Source organism: Chiloscyllium plagiosum, chromosome 13, assembly GCF_004010195.1.
Source record: "Chiloscyllium plagiosum isolate BGI_BamShark_2017 chromosome 13, ASM401019v2, whole genome shotgun sequence".
Lineage (NCBI taxonomy): Eukaryota > Metazoa > Chordata > Chondrichthyes > Orectolobiformes > Hemiscylliidae > Chiloscyllium > Chiloscyllium plagiosum.
Genome location: NC_057722.1, coordinates 67,080,333 through 67,101,075, shown reverse-complemented (window position 1 = coordinate 67,101,075; position 20,743 = coordinate 67,080,333). Strand labels below are relative to the sequence as shown.

At 42.5% G+C, this 20,743-nt stretch overlaps 1 protein-coding gene across 1 annotated transcript in view; it reads left to right on the top strand.

Annotated features, from left to right (window-relative positions):
* The window catches only part of LOC122556167 (keratin-associated protein 5-1-like), a 42,274-nt gene that overhangs the window by 8,279 nt on the left and 13,252 nt on the right, over nucleotides 1–20,743 (top strand). The window contains exons 2-4 of the mRNA XM_043702681.1: nucleotides 14,234–15,010; nucleotides 17,798–17,934; nucleotides 20,135–20,315. Coding sequence (XP_043558616.1) covers nucleotides 14,234–15,010; nucleotides 17,798–17,934; nucleotides 20,135–20,315 — 1,095 coding nt within the window. The remainder of the gene's footprint in view (nucleotides 1–14,233; nucleotides 15,011–17,797; nucleotides 17,935–20,134; nucleotides 20,316–20,743) is intronic.

Here is a 20,743-nt window from a genome sequence, read left to right as displayed (position 1 = left end):
CTTATTTTTTCTTTGCGTATTTCCTTTTTAGTTATCCTCTGTTGTTCTTTAAAAGCTTCCCAGCCTTCTGATTTCCCACTCATCTTTGCTATGTTATACTTTTTCCCTTTTGTCTTCATATGGTCCTTAACTTCCCTCGTCAGCCACAGCCACCCCTGCCTCCACTTAGGATCTTTCTTCTTTTTTGGAATGAACTGATCCTGCATCTTCTGCATTGTACCCAGAAATAACTGCCATTATTGTTCCACTGCCATCTCTGCTGGGGTATTACACCATTGAACTTTGGCCAGCTCCTCCCCCATAGCTCCATAGTTCTCCTTATTACACACAGCCGCTACTGAGCGTCAGTGGTGGAGGAAGAGGATGCTTCTGGATGTAGTGCCAATTAGGTGGACTGCTTTGCCCTGGATGGTGTCAAGCTTCTTGAGTGTTGTTGGAGCTGCACCCATCCAGGCAAGTTTAGGTTCCCCTTTGTGGAGGATGCCACATTATGGGCTGTGTGTTGTAATATACAGTTTACTAGTTTGAAAGAAGTAGAATCCCCGCTTCACCTCGAGACTGGAGGAAATATGGTAGATGTAATATCTCCTGTGATTGTGAAAGGTGCCATGAGAAAGGTCCTGGGGAGTGGACCAAATTGCCGGGGAGGGTTACAAAATGCTGACAGGGGAGAAGACGGGAAGATGTGCTTTCAGAAGTTGCTGAAATGACGGAGGATGATCATTTGAAATGTGGAAGCAAACAAGTTGGAAGGTGAGAGCAAGGGGGATTCAATTATTCTGAAAGGGAGGGGAAGACTCAAGAGTAGAATTCAAGGAAAGAGGGCAGACACGGTTGAGGATCCCACAGTGAGGAGGAAATCTCGCTGAAGAGAAAAGATAGTGCATGGCTTAGAAACGGTGGACGCCGGGAATTTGTTTCCGTCAGGTGGAGATACTAAGACCTGTGAGCACAGCCTTAGAATTAGAGGGGGTCAATTTAAAACAGAAATGAGGAGACATTTCTTCAGCCAGAGAGTGGTGGGCCTGTGGAATTCATTGCCACAGAGCACAGTGGAGGCCAGCACGTTAAACGTTTTCAAGGCAGAGATTGAAAAATTCGTGATCTCACAAGGAATTAAGGGATACGGGGAGAGTGCGTTGAAATGCCCATCAGCCATGATTGAATGGCAGAGTGAACTCGATGGACCGAATGGCCTTACTTCCATTCCTATGTCTTATGGTCTTATGGTCTTAAAAGAAACACTGTTGTGGAAGATGGCATCATCAGAAAAGATGCAGTATGACATAGAAATTGGGAGAACAAAATGAAGATCCTACAGGATACAGAGAGCAAGGATGTGAGTTTCTATCAGTTTAAAATCAAAACAGGTTTCTATGTTCACGTTATAATTAAGGCTTCTTATGTAAACTTAGCACTCTTCCACCAATGGTAATGTCTCACTTTTGCAGTTTCTTAGCCTGTACTACAGAGTAACTCAAATGCAATACATTTAGCCACCAGGTTCTATTTTGGAGTCCATTCACAAGTTGAATTGTACGCAAGTCAGATCACAATGCAGGACAATGGAAAGCAGCTGTTCATAAGAACAGGAAATGTTTTTATATCAGATCTTTAAATTTACACCCTGGCATGAGATTGTGTTTGTACATATAAGTGTTCATAAGTCAGATGTTTGTAAATGGGGACCCCCTGTATTCAACTCTACTCTGCATCCCAAGTTGCTATGGGTATCTTTATGTCACTTTAGATATGAACCTTGCCAACGCAAAGGAGTTAATTACAAAGACTTGTAAACATCTACAAGGTGTTGAGGAAAAGGCTGGCTCAGGTGTGATGGGCCAAATGGTCTCCTCCTAAGTTATAGAGTCACAGAGTCATAGAACTGTACAGCACAGAAACAGACCCTTTGGATCAACTCGTCCATGCTGACCAGATATCCTAAATAAATCTAGTCCCATTTTCCCACATTTGCCCATATCCCTCTCAACCCTTCCTATTCTATAAACTCATACAGATGCCTTTTAAAAGTTATAATTGTACCAGCCTCCATCACTTTCTCTGGCAGCTCATTCCATACATGCACCACCCTCAGTGTGAAAAAGCTGCCCTTTACATCCCTTTTAAATATTTACCCTCTCACCCTAAACCTTTAAGTTCAATTGCAACATTTAAATGGCATTTGAATGGGTATATGAATAGGAAGGGTTTAGAGGGATATGGGCCAAATGCTGGCAAATGGGGCTAGATTGGTTATAGGTATCTGGTTGGCTTGGACGAGTTGGACCAAAGGATCTGTTTCCATCCTGTATAGCTCTATGTCACTATGACTCTATTATCAATTGCATTGAATTGTATACATTACAGCAATTCGGTATATTGAAAGTATACTCTCTACTGTATTGTAAGAAGTATAATTTAACCAATTTGCACATTTCAGTCTCCCATACAGTTGTGATAATGGCTGGGTAATCTGAGTGTTTTCTCTAATTTGGGTATCACTGGCTAGTCAGCATTTATTGCCCATTCCAAGAGTGAACCACATTGCTGTGGGTCTGGAGTCACATGTAGGCTAGACCAGGTAAGGATGACAGTTTCATTCCCTAAGGGACATTGATGAACCAGATAGGATTTTTACTGACAATCAACAGTGGTTTAATGGTCATCATTAGACTATTGATTCTAGATTTTTACTGAATTCAAATTCCACCATCTACCATAGCAGCGTTTATAGAGATGTACAGTATGGAAACAAACTCTTCGGTCCAACTCGTCCATGCCGACCGGATATCCTAAATTAATTTGGTCCCATTTGCCAGCATTTGGCCCAGGTATCTCTAAACCTTTTCTATTCATGTCCCCATCCAGATGCCTTGTAAATGTTGTAATTGTACCAGCCTCCACCACTTCCTCTGTCAGTTTGTTCCATATATGCACCACCTTCGTATGAACAAGTTCCCCCTCAGGTCCCTTTTTAAATGTTTCCCTGCTCACTTTAAAACTATACCCTCTAGTTTTGGACTCCCCTACCCTGGGGGTAAAGACCTTGACTATTCACCCTATCCATGTCCCTCACAATTTTATAAACCTCTATAAGGTCACCCCTCAGCCTCCAATGCTCCAGCAAAAATAGCCCCCGCCTATTCAGCCACTCTGTTCAGCTCAAACCCTCCAACCTTGGCAATATCTTTGTAAATCTTTTCAGAACCCTTTCAAGTTTCACAACATCGTTTGAACCCACAATGCCAGAACATTATTAGGGTTAACAGTCTAACGATAATACTACTAGACCACCACTACCCCAAACAATGTTAGTTAAGGAATAACTATTGGCCAGGCCACTGGAAATAATGTTCCTTGTCTCCTTGAAAATAGTGCTGTGTACACCTGCGGTTGTAGATTTATCATGTTGCCCTAAAGATGGTGCTTACAACCGTCTAGCATCTGCCATGGGTGACAACAAATAATAACTTTGGATAGGTTTGTATTGCAAACAAACAAAAACAGAAATTGCTTTGTTCTGGTGAAGGGTCACTGGACTTGAAATGTTAACTATGTTTTCTGTCCACAGATGCTGCCAGACCTGCTGAGTTTCTCCAGCGATTTCTGCTCTTGTTTGTTTCAGACTTCCAGCATCTGAGCTCTTTGTTTTAATTGAGGTTATATCAGAACTGCCTGCTATGACCCATTATCTTGTTGAATGGCAGAACAGGCTTGAGGGGCTGAATAGCCTACTCCCATACATTTCCAATTTCAACAGAAGCATTGATCAGCCCATAAGGTTTGTATATTCCTGAACTAGCACAAATCATATAGTGATACCATTAGGCCAGTCAACCTAGGAATTCATAGCCATAACAGGCAACTGAGTTGGATGATTACCCATGATTGAATTGAATGGTGGAGCAGACCTGAAGGGCTGAATGGCCATCTCCTGCTCCTATTTTCTAGGTTTCTAACTTATTATGCCTTACCTAGCCTTTTGAGAGAGAGATTACGATCAGTTCCATCTTCTTGCTCTTTCCCCTTCGCCCTGCCATTTTCTCATTTTATGGTTGGAAGAGTTTCACACGTTACCTTTTAATATCCAGGCACTTTTATCTTCATTGTGGCTGAGCGTTAAACGTATCAGCTACATGTTTTACAATTACAGGGGCCCCGACATTATACAGAAAAGTAAAAGTATTCAACAAACCTTTTGGTTTATTTAGGAGGGGAAGAGATGTGCATAATTTTCATTGTGCTGTCACACCCAATGTAGCAGCCTTGTGTTCCTGAGACAACTTGCATCATGGCGTCATTTGTAAATGCCTGAGGAAAGGCTGGTGAGACGCATTTGTGAAGACGGTGCTGTCAGCCAACAATGATGCCCATCCTATTGGCACTGTGACGTGAAACACTTGAGGTAGTTGAGCTGCTTTATGATGTCAAAGAGTGACTCTGATGTAAGAGCAGTTTCTGTGGTGTCACAAAGAAGTCAATGCTTTCGCTGTGGCCAAGCCTCCCTCAGTTTATTCTTTGCTAAGGTCATCACAGTCGCTATCATGGTGTGCAAAGAAGTCTTCTTTGGCTAGAGCTTGCATCATGACTGTCCACCCCTACACATACTTCACCATCAGAGGTTGAGAAGACGTCTTTCAACCCAGCACAGGTCACGGACTGTGAGGTGGGGAATTCTGGCGCCAACCTTGACCAGAGACCATGTTTCTATGCTCTGGAACGACTGCAAGATGTCTTGGTGTAATACTTCTTGGATTAGCTATTCTCTGTTTCTGTGTGAACATTCTGCTCTTTTTCCCAAATGGTGACACACGTTATGCTAAGAAGAACGTATCATCCACCGTGTGGTATTTGGGAGGAGTTATTGGCTCTGGAATTTTGGTATGTAAAATCGGGTGTTGAGCGATAGTCATTCTGAAAGCTCTTTTTCAACAAAAATAAAGCCGCTGTATGAGGTCGGCATGTGCATGATATTTTGTTCTGTGCAAACTTGTTGCCCCATGTTACTGAGGGCCTGCACAACTTTGAAGCTAAATAATGAAAGTGGGAAATGCTGGAGATGTGCAGCAGCTCAAGCAGCGTCTGCAGAATGAGAGGAGCTGAGTACTTGTTTTGTAATCCAACTGTGGCTCTTCCCAGAGAGGCAGACTGGTTCTATGTTCGTTTCACGATTCCAGCATCTGCAACATTTTGCTTCTGTGATAGAACTTGCAACTTGTGACTGAAGGTCCAGGAGGTGTATCTGAGGGGTACAATCAAGCATTAAGTCAATGTGGGTCTTTTATAAAAACTCTGGAATGTTTAATGAATTAAGGAGATTTATCTGCAATGCGTGCGTGAACCTTTCACCTCTTGAGACTGAAAGTGAAACTTGCCCTTCTGAATGAATCAAAGCCCCTGCTCTGCATTGGCAGTGAAGTGTCCAAAGTCAATTTAAATCAAATTGTTGCAATCTAATTGTCCAATAAATGTAGCCCCACAGCTTTAAATTGTTCATTGAGATTGTTCCCCCTCCAGAGAAGTGGCTATAAAGTGGAGTAATGGGCATCCACTTGAGCAGATTGGCTCCAGAGAGATACCTCCTCACTTCCTATTACCTCAGTCATTAATTTCAGGGTGGGAAGGCCTCTAAATGATATTCCTTGCCTACTTTCCCAGTCCCTTCAGTTTAAAATTTTTATCCTTAAATGACCCTTGTGGTCCCTTTCAACACTATCTTTGTAATCTTGAGAGCTCTGCCTCTTGGGCATTCCATGCTCACTTTAGCTCACCACTGAAGGCCCCTAACTGGTCAGGTAATGGTCACTCAGGGGAGTCAACCTGTCATAGGCTCAATTACCCCCCTCCCTGTCAGGCGAGAAAAGTTGTTGTCTTCCCAATGGTTATAAAAAGTGCTGGGTTGGCAGGGTGGGAGAGGTGGCTGACCTACTAAACAAATTCCACTTGTCCATCACCTTAAATGTTATAACAAAAAATGTTATGTCACCGATCTGAACAATCTAACATAGATGGGACAAATGGAGCGGCAGCTGAAAGCCGCCTCCCAACTCCCTGAACACCACCCCTTGTAATGCGCTCAAAAACAAAAACTTCTCGCCAATTCCATTTGGGCCTTCGATGAGTTGCTGCAGCTGCCAATGGGCTAACAGCTTTGGGTGGAGGTAGGACTTCCTGCCTACACGGCACCGGATTGGTGGAGCAGTCTGTTAATCAACACCTTTCAGAGCCTGATTGCTTGGAACTTGAACAGGTAAAGTTGCTCACTGGTAGGGGTCAAGCACTTTACTTACTCATAAAGACCCCCAACCCCCCACCCCCACACTTACTGCAGAAAGATAAAACTCTCAGTTGAATTCCCTATTATTAATAAATTGTAACCTCAACTCAGAGTTGACTATAAGGTTGACCAATGTAGGAAATTAATGGCTACAAAGATGGGGAAGTCTGTTTCAGATCACTCGCAACAACCACAACATCTTTAACATATTAAGCACTTCACAGAAACACAACTAACAAAAAAATTAACCCCAAACTGAAGAACATTGCCAGAGTTGGTAACGATAAGCTAGATGTGTTTTTGGAAGGTATTATAGAGGGAGAGAATGAGGGAGAGGCTAGGGAGTTTAGGAAGGGCATTTCAGCATTAAGGAACATACAACTGTAGGCATGGCTTCAAAAGGTGAGACAAAGCGAGTAGAGACCGCAGAAATGGGGCAATGCAGAGTTTTCAGGGCATTGTAAAACTGGAGAAGATTACAAAGGTGGAGTAGAAAGGGGTCACGAGGTAACGTACGAAGAGAATTTGAAATTGGAGATGGTGAAGGACTGGGAAACAATGTAGGCTAATGCAAGATGAAAGCAAAATGCTGTGGATACGGGAAATCTGAAACAAACACTGCAAATGCTGGAGAAACCTGACAGGTCTGGCAGCATCTGTGGAGAGAGAAGCAGAGTTAATGTTTTAGTCCGGTGTGATTGTATGCCACAGATGCTGCCAGAACTGGTGAGTTTCCCCAGCAATTTCTGTGTTTGTTGTAGGTCAGCAAGGAGAACAGAAATGTGTAAGAGAGCTTTAAGGCAAGATAGGATTATGGACAGCAGAGTTTTGGATGACTTTGAGATTAATAGTGGGAACTGTGAGGGAACCATTAGAATACACTATAGTCAAAGGTTTGTTTGAGGGTTTCAGCAGCACAGCTGGTATACAACCATACAGCACACAGCACAGAGGACAGCCTTTGGCCCATCAAGTCTATGCTGACCATTAAACAATCCCACTTGGTAGCACTTGTCCACAACCTTGAATGTTATAACAAAAAACGTTATGTCACTGATCTGAACAATCTAACAGCTGTACATGCTCACTGTTGATTACTTTTGACTCTACATTCACAACATAAAGCCAATTTTTAAACATTTAAATCAAAATTCTAATTTGTAGAAGGTTTTATTTTTCTTACATGATACACTCTTACTGTATTTTTCTTCCATTTTCAGATATTTCTCACTCCTTGTTTGAATATATTTATGAGACATACCTCTGTTGGTGCACATACTCCTGGGTGTCAGCAGATGCAGGATGTTGTGGAGATCGAAGGAAGTGGTTTTTGTGATGGCTAGGATATAGTGGCTCAGTGGTTAGCACTGTTAGCACCAGAGATCTGGGTTCAATTCCAACCTCAGGTGACTGTCTGTGTGGAGTGTGCATATTCTCTGCGCGTCTGTGTGGGTTTCCTCCAGGTGTCTGATTTCATCCCACAGTCCAAAGATGTGCAGGTTAGGTAAATTGGCCATGGGAAATGCAGGGCTGTGGGTATAGGGTAGGGGATGTGGGTCTGGGTGGGATGCTCTTCTGAGGGTCAGTATGGACTTGATGGACCAAATGGTCTGCTTCTGCGCTGTAGGAGTTTTATGGCCCCATGATATGGAGTCAATGGTTATATCAAATAGAGCACTGCAGCTGTAAAAGATTTTGGTTCAACCCTGAACTGTTTACTCGGTTGGTGGATACAAAAAGGGTACAGATTCTGTCAGGGACTCAAAAAATGGCTTGGGTTTTCCCAGGATTTAACTGGAGGAAGTTGTGACTCCTACAAGATCAGAAATGCTGTGAGACTCCACCAAAGTGCAGGAAGCTAACATAATAAACCTGATTCTAATACATGGGGAAGACATTGGACAGCCTTGTTACATCAGAATCTTCAATCCCTAATGAAAGTGAGTTGGTTCATTGTTCAGGAACTTCTATTTAGCGGGGAGGGGTTTTTCTTATCATTTTCAGAAGGAATAAATCGCTGATCCATGTGGCTTGTAATGGTGAAGTAACAGTGAGGGAACAAAATCAGAAGAGTAATTTCAGGCCGTTTTACAATATTGTCCTACTGTCTGACTTGAGAAATATCTCAAAACATCATAAACAAAAACTCAGTACAAATGAAACATGAGTTTAGTTCCTTCAGGCCTATTATGGTTTAGATTATGCTTGAACTGCAGCTTAACCAATCAGTAACACTTTAACATCTGTGTCTAGCAAAAATCTATTCAGCGACCTCATTTGCTTTTCTTTCTTTTCACGTGATTTGGGCATTGATGGCAAGGCCAGTATTTGTTGCCCATCCTTAATTGCCCTTGAATGGAGTGGTTTGTTAGGCCATTTCCAAGGGCAGCTGGTAGTCAGCCATATTGTTGTGGGTCTGGAGTCATGTGTAGGTCAGACCAGGTAAGAATGGCAGATTTCCTTCCCTAAAAGACATTAGAGAGCCAGGTGGGTTTTTAGAATTTAAAAAAAAAGATAGCTGTAGGGGCTGCCTATTCTGGTTTTGAATTCCAGATGTATTAATTGAATTTAAATGCCACCAGTTTACATGGTGCCAGAACATTAACACAGGCCTTTGGATTACTTATCCTTTGATACTACCATTACAGAACTCCCCCTCCCCCACTCCCCATCTCCCACCCCAACTAACCTACCACCTAGAGGTGGTGCCCAACTTTAGAAATATAGGAATCATGGTAGAAAGTAGCAGGATTAATAATTCAAGGTAGATTTATGAAAGAAATCTTATGAAATTATGCAGTTAAAAAGGATTTTATTCATCGGTTCATCCCAGCAGTTTAAGTTCATAATAAAATTGAACTTTACATTCAGATTTGTGAATTGGTGAGAGTTAGCTTCCTGATAAGACAGTCCTTTTTTTATTAGATGGAAGAATTTTCCTCCTCCTAAAGTCAAAATCTGACCAATTTTGGAAATACATATTTAGACAGTAAGATCAACATTGAGCACAGTTATTGAGAAGCTAAGGTCCTGATGAAGGGCTTTTGCCTGAAACGTCGATTCTCCTGCTCCACAGATGCTGCCTGACCTGCTGTGCTTTTCCAGCATCACACGCTTGACTCTAATCTCCAGCATCTGCAAAGTCCTCACTTTTGCATAGTGGCTAAAACCATATTGAGTTAATATCAGCATGCAGTTGCGTTGGCCATTCACATCACCCACTAAGCAATACTATATATATGAAGGTAACTGTCCATCCCTGTTTTTGATTAGTAAGGGGATCAAGGATTACAGGGAGAAAGCAAAAGGGGGATGAGAAACATGTCAGCCATGATCAAATGGTGGAGCTGACTCGATAGACCAAATGGCCTAATTCTGCTCCTTTCTCTTGTTCAATTGGGCCAATGGACTGAGGAGTGCAGATGGAGGTTAATTTGAATAAATATGATGTCTTGTACTGTGGTAAAACAAGCAAGGGCAGGATTTATACAATTAATGGTAGTGTTATAGAACAGAGAGACCTAGGGGTTCAGGTTCATATTTCTTTGACATTTGCCTCACAGGGTGATCAAGAAGGTGTTCAGCACACTTGCCTTCATTGCTCAGCCCTTTGAGTGTAGGAGTAGGGATGTCAATTTGAGGTATTTCAGGTCATTAGTAAGGTCTCTTCTGGAGTACTGCATACAGTTCTGGTCACCCTGCTATAGGAAGGATATGGTTCAGTTGGAGTGGGTCAGGAAAGATTTATCAGCATGTTACTGGGAATGGAGAGTTTGAGGTAGGCTAAATAGGCTGGTTCTTTTTTCACTGGAGTGTAGGAGCTTTGAGGGGTGGCCGTGTTTAGGATTATAAAATCATGAGGCTCTTTTCCTTCGGGTGGGTAAGTTAAAAACTAGGAAGCATATGTTTAAGGTGAGAAGAGAAAGATTTAAAAAGGAGGGGCAGCCTTTTGACATAGAGAATGGTTCATATGTGAACTGAACTGCCAGAGTGGATGTGGGTACAATTACAACATTAAAAAGACATTTGGATAAGTACATGAATAGGAAACGTTTAGAGGGATATGGGCCCCACAAGGCAAATGGGGCTAGTTTAGTTTAGGAACATAGTTAGCATGGACCATTTAGACTGAAGGATCTGTTTCTATGCTGTATGACTCTACCTTATTGCCTTATGGTCTGATTCATTCCAGTACTGCCAAGATCCAGGTTCTGGAATTGTTTTCTACAACTGTCTCATGCAATTTAAAACCTGGATCCTTGCTCAAGTATCTCCTTATGTAGCTTGGTGTCACGTTCTTGTTTGGTAATGTCCCTGTGCAGTTCCTCTGATGTTTTGCCACATAAATGCATGTTTGTTGTTGTACAGATCAAGAAGTCATAGCCAGATTCGAGTCATAATTCCAGATGCATTTGGGAAATTTGTCAAACTGCACAAGCACATTCATTGCCTATTGTTGATAATCCTTGCTCAGGGACCCAGGTTTGCCCAGATTCCCAACGTTATGCCAGATTTTGTTAACTTGTAAGAAAATAGTGCAAGTCAAGTTTCTTTCTACTTGGAATTGCTATTGTCATTATTCCTATTATGTTAGTATGGTACAGTGAGAACAAATGTGACCAAGCTAATCAGCCCATAACATCAAATACCTGACTTATGCTAGTTTAACTCATTCAAGATATTAGGATTCATACATTGGCTTTGGAAACCCAGTCCTGAAGAAGGGTTATTCCTGAAACCTTGACTCTCTTGCTCCTCAGATACTGCCTGACCTGCTGTGCTTTCTCCAACACCACGCTTTATCCCTGGTCCAGGGAAGGGGAATGTCTCCTATTATGGATTGGAAATCATTGACTCCTGATGGAGAATACATACCTGCAGACATTAGGTAAAGGCTGGGATGATACTATTGCACTCCTGCTCACCTCCACAGCAACTAAACAGGATAAATGGGCTACGAAATTGCAGGCACCATGAGAAGCTGTACTGTGGTAAACACTGGGGTGGCACAGTGGCTCAGTGGTTAGCACCGCTGCCTCAGAGCGCCAGGGACACAGTTTTGATTCCACTCTCAGGTGACTGTCTGGATGGGGTTTTCCCTACGTCTACACAAGTTTTTTCTGGGTGCTCTGGTTTTCCACAGTCCAATGACGTATAGGTTCGATGGACTGGCCATGCTAAAGTGCTTGTAGTGTCCAGGGATGTGTAAATTGGATGGGTTAGTGTCGGAGAAATTTGCACAATAAAATGGAGACCAGATCGGGTGAAATTGACATGCTGTTTATTACAAGCGATATGGGCTGGAAGAGAAATTGACTAGGCTGACACAGAACTGACAGGTAGCCGAGAATTTCTCTTCCCCAAACTGAGGATGAAGCCAATTTTTATAATAATCCTGTACAATAAGGCTCATTAGAAATGGGGAAAATACAATGTATCTGGAATGTATCTGGAAATGGAGTAATCTATTTATAACGCTGCTAATTTGAAAACAGTTATCAGAAGAATGTCCTAATTCTCTAAACAAAGCAACATTCTGACAGGGTTGATGGGTCAGGATCTTGCATTCCTCTTCGCAGGTAGGTGGTAATGTCTCCTCTGAAGCAGTGAGGTGCTTCCATTGTCCTAATCTGGGAGTAGTGCACTTGCTGGTGCCTCTCTGTCTAATCTGTTCTTTGTGTGGCTTTGGTATTGCTGGGTTGTGAAACTGCCCTCAGAGCTTTGGGATACCTGTGGTGCTCTGTCATTGTTAGTGGGTGCTTGAAGTGTATTCCCTTGTCTGCAAGTGCTGTCTAGTTTTGCTTGTCAGCCTGCTTGGTCCCTGCTGAGGCATTCTGGTTTTTTTGGTAAAGTTTGGCCAATTTTGCTTTTGTGGGCCTATTGTGGGTTGGCAGGGTGGCACAGTCTTTCCCACAGTTAGTCACGGAAATGCAAGATTATGGGGAATAAGGTTGGGGGTGATGGGTCTGGGTGGGGATGCCCTCCGGAGGGTCAGCGTGGACCTGATGGGTCGAATGGCCTGCTCCCACTCTGTATGGATTCTATGATATGGGGTCAAAAGTTCAATTCAACGTCAAATAGAACATTACAGCTGCCAAAAAAAAAATTGGTTAAACCTGAAACCATTACTGGGTTGGTGGATACAGAAGGAATGCAGATTCTGTCAGGGCTAGGTGGGTTAGTCATGGGAAATGCAGGGTTACTGGAAATGAAGTTGGGGAGATGACTCTGGATGGGATGCTGTTCAAAGGATCAGTGTGGACTCAATGAGCCAAAGGACCTGCTTCCACAATGTAGGGATTCAATGATTTTAGATGAAATTGAACATCACCAGTGGCACAAAATAACAACACAGTCAATTGTATATCTAGTTTCCTATTAAGTTGAAGCCAGTGGTGCAGCTGATTAGGCACAGTGTAATATGGACTGATGCTTTGTAATGAACAAGGGTTTGTGCTACTGGCAAATAACCAATTTCATTCCAAGATCTTCAAATAGGGAGGGAAGATTGGGACTAGAAAGGTAGGAAACTAATGATTTCAGATAACGCTTTTAAACTTCATTAAATCTGCTTATTAATAGTCCATATGGATAAGAACTCCAAACTTGGATTATGCAAAAGTGCAGAGTAAATTTCCCATCCGAGAGAGACTACCAGTAATGGTTTAACCAGAGGGTTACCACACTTCAGGTGGGGGGAGAGGTTGAGAAAGAAACTGCTTCTTGGTAACTTTGACCAGCATGGGAACAGAACCCATCACTCTATGTTGTAAATCATCCATCTAGCCAACTGGCCTAACCAAGCTCTCTTAGGTTGTAAATGCTGACGATAACTAAATTGTCTCTTCCAAGTTAGCCAATAAGGTTGTAAAATGTTTCAAATAGAAGGAAGAAGACTCTAAAAGTTAAGTCATCCCATCACTATTGATTGTACATTGCTGTTGGTGACCTAAGCCTAAATTCTGGAAGGCACTCTCTAAATACATCCACCTCTCTACCTCTATTTCCTTTAAAGTGTGAACTGAAATGGCTCTCTTTGGCTGATCTCTCCTAATGTCATCTCTCCTAATGTCTCAAAATGTGCCATGGCAGTCAAGATTGTCTGCCACTGCTCTTATTGGAGAGACCTGGATACTTGATGGCATTATACGTTGAAAGCTTTTGTTGTTAATGGTAGGGGTACAAAATAGCCAATCAGATCATCCATGGACCTTTCTCACTCAGTTAAGTTTGGTTACTCTGTTGAGTTGGAGCAACATCAATGTAAGAAGGAGGTTAAAGTTGCTCTTTTGTACCTCTTCACCAGTCAGCTCTTGACAAAGGTCTTGACAGCAAACTGTTTGCATTTTCAGCAATGCATAGTGTGCGGCAAAGGGAGGGCAAATTCTTTAAGAAGGCAAATTAGTTGTGAAGCAACATAAGAATTTCTAATAATTTATCATAAATGCAAATTCATTCTTTGTTTTTAATGATGTGGATCTTTCCTGTGTGAACTCCTTGGAATTTATAAGAAGTTTATAAAATAATGAGGGGTATGGATAAAGTGAATGGGAAATGTCTTTTCCTCAAGGTTGGGGCTTTCAAGACTAGGGGGGCATATTTTTAAGGTGAGAGGAGAAAGATTTAAAAAGACATGGGGGCAGTTTTTTTTTACACAGAGTAGTTCGTGTGTAGGAAGTGATGGATATGGTTACAGTTACAACATTTAAAAGACATTTAGATAAGTTCCTAAGTAAGAAATGTTTGAAGGGATATGGACTAAGTGCAGGCAGGTGGGACTAGTTTAGTTTGGGATTATGGTTGGCATGGTCTAGTTGGACCGAGTGGTCTGTTTCTCTGCTGTATAACTCTATGACTCTGAGAGAAATAATTAAGTTACAAAGGAATGTGAAGATTAATTTTTAATATATCATAATATAATGCACATTCATTTTTGTTTTGTTTTTATGGATATAGATGATCTTTCCTGCATGGGTCTTTCTGGAATTTTGGGATACAAATGAATGCACAGACTGTTGTGACTCCTGTCGATGCCCACCACTGTGTTGCCAAACTTGTGATTGCCAGCAATGCTCTGAATGCCGATCCTGCAGTCGCTGTCCAACCTGTGACTGCCCATACTGCCGGAAATGCCAGACGTGTGAACCTTGTCCTGCCTGCAACTGCAGACCGTGCCGTGACTGCCCTCCGTGCCAATCCTGTGCCAACTGTGAATGCCCGCGATGCCGTGATTGCCAGATATGCAAGCCTTGCCCCACCTGCGAGTGCCCGAAATGCCGCGCCTGCGAGGAGTGCAAGCCCTGCGAGTCCTGTGATTGCAAGCGCCTGTGTGAATGCCCACCATGCAGGCCCTGTGAGATCTGTAACTGCCAGGACTGCCGTGAGTGCCCACGCTGCAAACCCTGCCCCACCTGTGATTGTAAACGCTGTGACTGCCGTCCAGACTGTAAGTGCAGACCCTGCTGTGAATGTCCAGCTGACTGCTGTCCAAACTGTAAGTGCAGACCCTGCTGTGAATGTCCAGCTGACTGCTGTCCAGACTGTAAGTGCAGACCCTGCTGTGAATGTCAACCCTGCCAATGTTGTCCCAACTGCAATTGCAAGACGTGCTGTGAGAACTTTTGGAAATGCTCGCTCCTATGTGCATGCCTCTCTGCAACAGGCGATGCCTGCAAGTCGATCTGTAACTGCCCTGAGTCCTGCCGGTGCAAGCCATGCATCAGAAACTTCCCGGTAAAAAATGCAAGCAGAAAGTATTGCACTGCAGTTGTCTAATGATGTTGTTAATTATTTCCATCCATTTTTCCCCTTCCCCACAAACTACCACTCTCTCTTGAGACTGTCAGGAACTGACCATGTATTCAAACTCTTCCAATGGACATTAGAAATGTGCACATGGAAGTATCTATCCAAATTGGCCTTCTTCACTGTGGAGAAGTAGCTAGTTCTACACTCGCCATGGCACATTTGAAAGTGGAAGTGAGAGAGGGAAGTGCAGGTTTTTCTGGTTGTAGTACTTCATTTCACTGATGTCCTCATACATCTATGCACACTAATCTGAGAACCAAACACTAACTATGTAGGTTACATGTGAAGGTACTCTTGTTCCTATGTCAACATTTTGCTAGTGTGATGACTACAAGGGAGGCAATGGCCTAGTGATATTATCTGACTGTTAATCCAGAGATCTGGGGACCTGGGTTTGAATCCTGCAGTGGCAGATGGTGGAATTTGAATTCAATAAAAATCTGGGTTAAGTCTAGTGATGATCATTCTGTTGATTGTCAGGGGAGAAAGAGCCCATCTGGTTCACTACTGCCCTTTAGCGTTGAATACTGGTGTTTTTACCTGGTCTGGCTTACATGTGACTTCAGACGCACAGTGATGTGGTTGACTCTCAACTGTCCTCTGGATAATGACGGATGGGCAATAAATGCTGGCCTCGCCAGTGACACCCACAATCTGTAAATGAATTAAAGAACTAACTTCATTGCCACATATTGTCTTCCTGTCCTTACGTCAAATGTTTATTTACTCTTCTCTTAAAAAATTCAATGTTTTTTTTAATACTTGATGGGATATGGGCATTTTGACATTCATTACCTATCCCTAAGTACCATTGAATAGTAGCTCACCAGAGGTCAAGTTGACCACGTTACTGTGCATTTGATGTCACATGTACACCAGACCAAGTAAGGATTTCCATCCAAAAGGACATGAGGGAACCAGATGAGTTTTGTTTTCCTGTTGATTATAGTTTCATGGTCATAGAGTCCCTACAATGTGGAAACAGGCCCTTCAGCCCAACAAGTTCACACCGACCCTCTGAAGAGTTACCCACACAGACACATTCCCCTACCCTATATTTACTCCTGACTAATGCACCTAACCTACACATCCCTGAACACTATGGGCAATTTAGCATGACCAATTCACCTGACCTGCACATCTTTGGACTGTGGGAGGAAACCAGAGCACCCACAGCAAACCCACACAGACACAGGGAGAATGTGCAAACTCCATACAGACAGTCATCTGGAATTGAACCTCAGTCCCTGGCACTATGAGGCAGCAGTGCTAACCACAGAGCCACCGTGCCATCCACTGTCACTGTGGTGCTTTCATTCGCTTTCAATTCTAGATTTCTTAAAAAAATTTAAATTCCACCAGTTGCCATGGTGGGATTTCAATGGATGCCCTCAAAGAATTAGGCAGGATCTCTGGATTGCTAGCCCAGTCACATTATTATAACACCATCATCTCCTGCACTTTCACCATTCCCAGTGACAAAGCATGCGTGGAATTCCAAATCATGGAGTAAAGCAATTTATGCTCATTTCCTCTGAGCATTCAGTGTGCATTTTAAATTGATGATCCTGTGTCATTGAATCACCAACCTGAGAAAATAAGCTTCCAACATTCACCTTTTCAAAGTCCTTCAAATTTTGAAATGATCATCCATTAATTCTCCGCTTCTTCTCTGCAGCTCTGGAAATAAGTTTCATTCAGGTCTGTCTTCGTAGCCAGTTTTCATCTCTATTGGAACTATATTATAAGCTCTTTCTAACTTGAAAGGGTTCAGGAAAGATTTACAAGGATGTTGCCAGGGTTGGAGGATTTGAGCTATAGGGAGAGGGCTGTTTTCCCGGAGCATCGAAGGCTGAGGGGTGACCTTATAGAGGTTTATAAAATCATTAGGGGCATGGATAGGATAAATAGGCAAAGTCTTTTCCCTGGGTTGGGGGAGTCCAGAGGTAGAGGGCATAGGTTTAGGGTGAGAGGGGTAAGATATAAAAAGGACCTAAGGGACAAGATTTTCATGCAGAGGATGTTACATGTACGGAACGGGCTGCTAGAGGAAGTGGCTGAGACTGGTAAAATTGCAACATTTAAAAGGCACCTGGATGGGTATATGAAGGGTTTGGAGGGATATGGGCTGGATCCTGGCAAGTGAGACTAGATTAGTTTGGAATATCTGGTCGGCATGGACGAGTTGGACCGAAAGGTCTGTTTCCATGTTGTATATCTCTATAACTCTATGACTCTAGATTTAATGTTCTCCTATAATGGAATGCCCAAAACCATCCACAATATCGTGTCAGACAGCTTTTGCATTCACCTGAAAGAGCAGAGTGCACTTGGTTTAGTATCTCATCCAGAAGGCAGCACTTATGATAATGCGGGACTCACTCAGCTCTACACTGGTGTTTCAGCCTAGATTTGCTTAGTCTCGTGTTGTGGAATAGATTTGAACCCACAGCTTCTGATTTAACAGTGAGAGTGCCACCAACTGCTAATGTTTTAACTAACACAGATCTCCAACTTACAAATCCAATTACATAACACATTCTTTGTTTTTGCTCCTGTATCCTTGAAATTTCACCTTTGTCTTTGCAATGAACATATAAACTTAATTTGTTCCTTTGTACCCTTTTCAAGAGTTCCTGAAGGGTTAACATCTTTTCTATTTTGTCCTGTTTAGTGGAGGCTAATGTTACCCTCTCTTGTTTCCTGTTTTAGCTATGCATACTAATTTTCACTGTCCTTGGCGTGATTGGATCTGCATATGGTTTCATTGTGTCATCTGTGGCTTTAGACGTTGGTCCATTATGTCGTGTGACACAGTTGGGAGAGTGGAGACATCCATTTTATAAGGGGTAAGAACCGTGTTTAAGGTTGGCTTTGTGGTAAAGAAGTAAATTGGTTCCAATTAAGAATGAATGCATCACGTACTTTTTTCTGTTATGAATTTTGACTTCTACTTTGTAATTGTAATTTATACTTTGATGTATATATGTATGTTTTTCTACATGGTGTTTTAAATAGTTTTATTTGCAAATAGAAATCTAAATAAAATTAGCTTAAATAAATATCAATAATGGAGAAATTAATGTAACTGTCGAGTGACAAATGCTCAGCACCTGATGCTTTCCATCCATGGGTGCTAAAGGACATAGGAGAGCACATTATCAATGCTCTAACCATAAACTTTCAGCGATCCCTGGAGATGTACCTCTAGATTGGAAATTTGCTCAACTCACATTTCTCTTTAAGAAGGGTGACAGAGGGAAACCAGGGAATTACAAACCAGTTAGGTTGACATCTATGATCGTGAAATTGTTGGAGACTATAATGAAGAATAGGGTTAAATGATCGCCTCGAAACATTTTATTTCATGAGGGAGAGATGCATGAACGGTGGGTCATACCTGACAAACTTCAAAGAGTTTTTTGAAGAGGTGGCAAAGATGGTGGACAGAGATAAGTCAACGGATGTTGTTTATCTGGACTTCCAGAAGGCTTTCGATGAAGTCCCACACAACAGACTGTTAGCTAAGGTGGAAGGCCATGGAATTGAGGACAATTTACTGACGTGGATGGGAAATTGGTTGAGTGATCGGAAACAGAGAGTTGAAATAATGGATAAATAGTCAAATTGGCAGGATGTGACTAATGGTGTCCCATCTATGTTGGGGCCTCAATTATTCACTATTTATTAACAACTTGGATAATGGCATAAAAAGTCAAATATCCAAATTTGTTGACAACACAAAATTGGGCAGCATTGTAGACAGTGCTGCCAACTGCGTAAAATTACACCAGGATACTGTTTGATTAGGTAAATGGGCAAAGCTGTGGCAGATGGATTTTGATGTAAGGAAGTGTGAGATTATCCATTTCAGATCGAGAAATGGATATTTTTCAGGGTATTTTTTAGAACTTACAAAGTTAAACATAGCGGATGTCCAATGAGATTTCGGAGTTTAGGTGCATAGCTCTTTAAACTGTCACAAACCAGTGCAGAAAATAGTCAAGAAGGCTAATGGAACACTGGCATTCATCTCTAAAGTAGAAGGATGGAGACTTTATGCTGTAGTTATATAGAGCTCTGGTTAGATCACACATGGAGTACTATGAGCAGATCCGGGCGCCATACCTTAGGAAGGATGTTATTGCCCTTGAGGGAGTTCAACACAGCTTTACAAGGATGATATCTGGACTTCAGGCAGTAAACTTTGAGGAGAGATTAGCCAAATTAGGCCTTTATTTTCTAGAATTTGGACGGTTAAGCAATGATCTAATCAAGGTTTCCAGGATATTAACAGGGTAAGATGGAGTAGAAAAAGATAAACTGTTTCCACTGGGTGAAAATTCTGGAACTGGGGCCTAGTCTCAGAATTAGGGTCAGACCATTCAGGAGGGATGTCACAAAGCATTTGTACACACAAAGTTCCGTGGAGGTTTGGAACTCTCTTCCTCAAATGGCGGTCGATACTAATTCAACTGTTAAATTTAAATGTGAGATGGACATTTTATTTATTCACCAAGGCTATCAAAGGATATGGGCCCAAGACAGGCATCGGATTAGGCCAGAGATCAGCCATGACGTTAAAATCATAGAATACCGACAGTGTGGAAGCAGGCCATTCAGCCTGTTAAGTCCACACCAACCCTCCGTCCAGACCCAACCCCCAACAGGTCCCTATAACCCTGCATTTCCCATGGCTAACGCACCTTGCCTGCACATCCCTGGACACTGTGGGACAACGTAGCATACCCAATCTACCTAACCTGCACATCTTTGGACTGTGGGAGGAAACCGGAGCACCTGGAGGAAACCCACGCAGACACGGGGAGAGAATGCAAACTCCACACAGACAGTCACCCGAGGCTGGAATTGAACCCTGGTCCCTGGCGCTGTGAGGCAGCAGAGTGCTTACTGAATGGTGGAATGGCTCACTCCTGCTCCCCACGTTCCGAGTGAATTTGCATGTTTCGAACTATTCTTTTGACCACAGTAATTTAATCATTCTCTACATATAGATTTGCTACCTTATTACATGTATTTCTTCAACAGGAATTACCTAAACGATCCCAATCTTTGGATCAAGTGCCTGGAACCTGAAAACGTGATCCCTTGGCATGTCAGGTTATTCTCCATCTTGCTGGTGACCAGTGCCGTTCAATTCATTATATGTGTCGCTCTACTCGTCAACATTCTGTTTGGAATGTTCTGCAAAGATTGTCAATGTTTTAAGGTATCCAGTGGTAGACCTATTTAAAAGTACTCTCTGAGCATGTGTTAATGGCTGTACAACTCAGATATTTGCTATATAATAGCCTGGGCGATATTAATGATTCATGCTTGAACCTGTGTCAGAGCAGGCATTGGTTTATTTTTGTGGTGAATCACTGAAAGATGAAGTGAAGCAAATTACTTATTAAGCTTGTGGAGGTAAGATTTGCTCACCATCATGTTTTGGCTACAGTTGCTCTGTCTTACAGATCAGGTGAGAGACTTGTCCCATGTACAATACCATTGTTATTACCTGCTGTAGAGGACCCAGCACCGATCCTTGTGGCACTCCACTGGTCACAGGCCTCCAGTCTGAAAGTCAACCCTCCACCACCACCCTCTGTCTTCTACCTTTGAGCCAGTTCTGTATTCAAATGGCTAGTTCTCCCT